General features: G+C 44.3%; 1 protein-coding gene across 1 annotated transcript; it reads right to left on the reverse strand.

The window, feature by feature from the left end:
- Positions 1-876: 876 nt before the first annotated feature.
- Positions 877-5032, reverse strand: tmem169b (transmembrane protein 169b). Its single transcript, XM_084314890.1, has 3 exons — positions 4895-5032; positions 3798-4220; positions 877-3118 (listed from the first exon to the last, which is right to left on the reverse strand). The coding sequence occupies exons 2-3, from the start codon at positions 4069-4071 to the stop codon at positions 2481-2483; spliced, it is 912 nt and encodes a 303-aa protein (XP_084171016.1). The 5' UTR covers positions 4072-4220; positions 4895-5032; the 3' UTR covers positions 877-2480.
- Between the last annotated feature and the right edge of the window lie 340 nt (positions 5033-5372).

The raw sequence follows: 5372 nt of genomic DNA on the forward strand, positions 1-5372 counted from the left end.
TACAACGTATAATTAAAAAACCACATATTTTGTAACTCTATGTGTCTCTATAATGATTTGCAAAATGCCCCCTAACTGGTTAGCCCACTCTGTCAAGATTACTGAAATAGTTAATTTTTAACAGCAGTAGATATTCCAATGAAATGAATGCCTTGCTTACTGTTCATTTGAATGCTTGCACTGCAGGCAGTCGGGAAATATTTTTATTCCAACTGCAGGAGAAATTGAACTGGGAAACTGTCCGCACACATTGAGATATGATGTTCCTTTCATTTTGGGTGAAACTAGTCATGCAGACTTGCTGGTAAGAGAACATCATATCATTAGCCCATTTATGGCACGGTTCTGTAAAGATGTGAATCACATATCCAAGAACAGTACAGGGTTAAACATATTGGTTTAACACATTCCCTGACCTAGCAAAACAGACATTTAGGCTACTATCAATCAGTCAGTCAATCCATCAATCAATCAAATATTACCCTAAGTGAAGAACAGTGACAAGGTGACAGTGGCTCAGGAGGTAGAGCAGTCGTCTGGTAATCAGAAGGTACCTGGTTCGATTCCAGCTCCTCCAGGCAGTGTGTCGAAGTGTCCTTGAGCAAGCAACTCCTAACTGCTCCCGATGAACAGATTGGCACCGTGCATGGTCGCCTCCGTCATCGGTGTGTGAGTGAATGGGTGAATGCGAGACATAAGTTGTAAAGCACTTTGGATAAAAGCACTATATAAATACAGTTAATTTGCCATATTAAACCCACTCTGGTAAGTGATGACAGAACAGCACAGCTATGTTGTTGTGAAAGTTTACTTCATTGGTTTCCTTTACATTGCATCCTCTAGATCAGGGATTGTGACCCACACTGGGAGGTCAGACCATGAGAGCGAGGCCCAGTAACCTACTTGTAGTTTTGTCATGTAGGTAGTGGTACCATTCCGAACAAGGGCCCACAGCTCTTCTTGGGTCCCAGGCACCGGCCCACACACATGTAGTTTAAGAAACCATGCTTTAGAAGCCAATACGTCATGTGGAAAGTGAGTGTGCATCCCATACACACTTAACCATCTGTCACAGCACACAAGCACTAATCCACCCCTGACCTGTTATACAGTATGAAAATAGAATAACATCACTTCACTCAATTCACCCTGAATATGATTTTTTTTAACTGTTCCAAATATTTAAACCGTCCGATTACCTGAACAACATACCATCTGGGCCCATGTTCACTCTTCTGATTTAGAGTCGGACTTCATGCAGACTCTAGATCAGTGCTCCACTATGATGGGCTTTCTGAAAATGGACCCAGATCTTCCTGTTCTTTTTCTTAGATCAGCGTTGCGGGCCGCCTTTCTGAAATAACGATAATCAAGTATTTCGCAGCAGGTAGAATCTGTGACAATATAAAACACACTTTTTGAGCTAGTCTACTAGACTCAAATGTATCAAAATAAATTAAAACAACTTAAAACGTGAGAATGTGAAAACTGTAACAAAGAGTAATTGAGAACCTTGTTTCACTTGAATTTGTAGCGTTATTGTGAAGACAACCTGGGTGTAAAAAAACACCAAAAACAAATACACCAAAATAATCTATGATTTGTCAACCTATCCTTAAAACTATGGGTTCAAAACATAATGTACATTTGATGATAATGATCACTTTGGGTAAAAAAAAAGTTTTTGAAATAATACCATTTCATGATTACAGTGCACAGTACATAAGTCACCACATACATTAAAATAAGTATAAATATTTACAAGCAAAGTGAAATTCAATCCAACTTGCAGGTTTCAGATAGCCGTGTGCGTGCATCAGTGTCCATTATGCCATGGAAAATACCACAGACATGGGAGAGGCCATGGCAGACAGCAGGTTCTCAAAGTTAACAGTGCTGTTCTGGAATCAGTTCCCAGTGCCTGACCACCTAGTGAGTAGTGACCTGAAATAGTGACCTGAAGAGGAGGGGGGAACGTCACCCCATTGACCATATTCACACGGCAGCCATTCCTGCATGACATAAGAGCAAGCGGCTATCGTGTGAATATGGTGAATTTACTCAAGTGTGTCTAAAATAAGCTTCAGTCAGATGAGCCCAGAATTGTATTGTGTTTACATGTAGGTAATAGTCATATCCTATATCCATATATTCTGGGTACGTTTAGAGGTTTAGATCTTCATATCCGATTCACCATTGTCCCTGTATAATGCATAAGCACAATATTCCAAGTAGATCACAGTGGAAACTGAGTTTACGTCGACTGTGAAAGTCAACTGTATAAGTTGATGTAGGCTGTATACATGCCTCATTATCCCAGCTTACAAGTATATATCTGGCATCTTATTCAGGTTCCTCATAAACCGGAAAAGTAACGAATCCAAGTCCATGTAAGCAACTCAAAAATAAAACAAATTGGGAGTATCCCAGTTACTGACATCACGTCGCTGTGAATGTAAACACGTGCTTTGGCGTAAGTCTCACACGGAGGACGTCTGAGCGAGCTCCCCGGGGGGGGCCTTGCTCTGCAGGGTCCCGGAGATGGTGTCGGAGTCCAGCAGCTCCACTATGCTGTAGGGGGAACAGTCCTCCAGTCCCAGCTTCCCACAGGCCCAGCCGCAGAAGCCCTTCTCCAGGTCTCGCACCACCTGCCACCACTCGCCGAGCGCCCAGGACACCTGCACCACGGCAGAGTAGAGGGCCAGCGACAGCGCCATGGGCATGATGAGCATGGGGTAGAAGACGATGAGGAAGGGGCATATGGTGATCTTGTGCCAAAACGTCCGCTCCTCGTTGTACACCAGGAAGACGTTGTACCAGGTGAGCGTGCCATAGTAGAAGGAGGTGATGAAGGAGAGGAGGAAGACCACGGGGGCGCAGGAGAGGCTCCACAGGACCACGTGAGGGCCCTGGCAGAAGCCCAGTCCGCAGGTGCGCTTGGAGCCTTCGCCCGCCTCGCACTCGGCGTCCAGGCGCTCCCTGGACTTGGCCAGGTCCCTGAGCTCCTTCTTGGTGAGCGTGACGTGGATGTCCACCATCTGACCCTTCTTCTTGCCCCGGGTGATGGTGCCGGTCAGGGTGACGTAGCGGCTGTCGGGGGGTACGCTCCAACTTCCTCCTGTTGACCCATCATAGAAACAAATGGCAGCTTCCCGTCTGAGATGAGGCATTTTCACAAAACCCAGCATGACACATCACTCAAAAAGTTACATGTTGCACCTTTAAAGCCCCCCAAATATTATATATAATTTGAAGGTTAGAACATCGTAATCTTTCTCAGTAATGTTCCAGTGCTTTGAAGCACTGATAATCAGGATCTGGTCAGAATCATGTGACACTGGTCTACACCATGCAGAGAGAATCACGTTTTTTTTCTGTCACTAGAAGGGTTGAACATCCCCACCTGTCAAGGAGGAAAATGTACACTCAAAAAGTTACATGATATTGCACCTTTAAAAGGCCCTAAATATTATATATAATTTGAAGGTTAGAAAATAGTATCTGTACCCCACCTGTCAAGGAGGATTTTTGTGTGTAGGCATGTTCATGTAATCTCACGGTGACAGATAAATGTAATTTGATCTCTACATGAAGAAAGTGTCACATAATATCATACGCATATTACTCCCGCTTGTCAGAATTAACGTCACAGTAAATTTCGCAGAGTAAATTTCACTCAAACGGAGTCCATTTGAGCCCAAGTGAGTACAATTTTACTCAGTTTGAGTAAAATGCACTCAGTTTGAGTTAAATTTACTCAGCGAAATTTAAGATTGTACTACGGCTGTCACTCTCACCTTCGCGGGTCGGTGTGCTTAGGAATTTAGCCCCTTCCTCCGCGCTCCTCTCTGCACCCTCCTCACCATCTTGGTCCTCTCCGGGCGCCCTCTCCACGTCGGAGCGGTAGACGATGATGGACGAGGGACGAGGGTCCTTCTTCTTCTTCCTCTTCCTCCTCATGGCGGGCCCCAGTTCTCCTTCCTCCACGTGGTTCCCTGACGCCTCAGACCTTAAGGAGAGCATCTGGGGGCTGCTCTCCCCCTCCGCCCGGGGCTCCTCAGCCTGGGCCATGCTGACACGCAGCTGAGCCTCCCTGACTGGCTGCAGGCTACTGACAGTGGGGGATAGTGTGCAGACTTAATGGTGACTTGCTACACAGAGCAAGACACATCCGTCCATTGTGTATGTGCTCGACCTCAGGAGGGGACCAGAAGCACTGGCTGTATGAAAGAGAGAGAGAGAGAGAGAGAGAGAGAGAGAGAGAGAGAGAGAGAGAGAGAGAGAGAGAGAGAGAGAGAGAGAGAGAGAGAGAGAGAGGGGCTGTGATTATTGCTTCATGTTCAATTAATTTCAAAATTATTAAATTATTTCAAAATACAATTCAGGCCTTATTATGTACAGAGTACAGACAGTAGCAAATAGCCCAATATGTCCACGTGACCTATTTATGAACGATTCACGTTGGCACAATTCACAGATCTATATCAAGGATCTATTATCTGATCTATATTATATTGCATCTAGGCTAACTGAGCCAGCAGAAACACCAATTACAATGGAAATCATAAACGCATGATACATTTGTTCTAGTTTAAAATTAGATGTTGCTCTTTGCATGTCGTATTGGTCCGATTCGGCGAGCGACAATTGGCATAAGAAAAATGAGTAGGCCTAACCTACATTATTAAAAACAGGAAACGTAATATCGATCGCTTTAACAGATTTGACTAAATAATGCCTTTGTTGTCAGAGAAAATTAACAATGAAGCGCATTCTTAACACAGCTGATCCCCTCCCTTTAAATCACACCCATGTCCGCTCTTTTGTCTACCAGAGAGAGACGAGCGACGAACACATCTATCTATCTACATTTGCCAATTACATTTAATCTTACCGTAAACGGGTTGGATAACCCGTTAAATTAACACAGTAGTCACTATATTCTTAGACGATTTCTAATATTAGTTTGACACACATTCGAGGAAGACACGCACAAATCCACATCACCGCGTTGCTGACCGATACAGATGCGCTCCGCAAATTGTGTTCCAGAATACCACTAAACCCGCCCCTCCAACCCCTGTCTGTCAAACCATCCTGCTGTGCGGACATGAAAGACCGATGATCGCTCACCCATTATGTTTTCTACCGTATGCTACTGTACATCCGTCCCAAATGTTCTACTGTATATCCCACAATACGCCCACACAAGATAAAATGGACTAAATTAAAGCCAAACAGAACAATTCAAAATAGAAACTGGGCACTATGGACTGGATAACAGTAAAGGAAGGACATTATCTCTAGCGCCACATCTGTATTTTATTCGACCATATCGATTTTCTGAATCAGAACCAGAAAGCCTAGAAAGG

The sequence above is a fragment of the Notolepis coatsorum genome (assembly GCF_963971535.1).
Source record: "Notolepis coatsorum genome assembly, chromosome: 5".
NCBI classification, from domain to species: Eukaryota; Metazoa; Chordata; class Actinopteri; order Aulopiformes; family Paralepididae; genus Notolepis; species Notolepis coatsorum.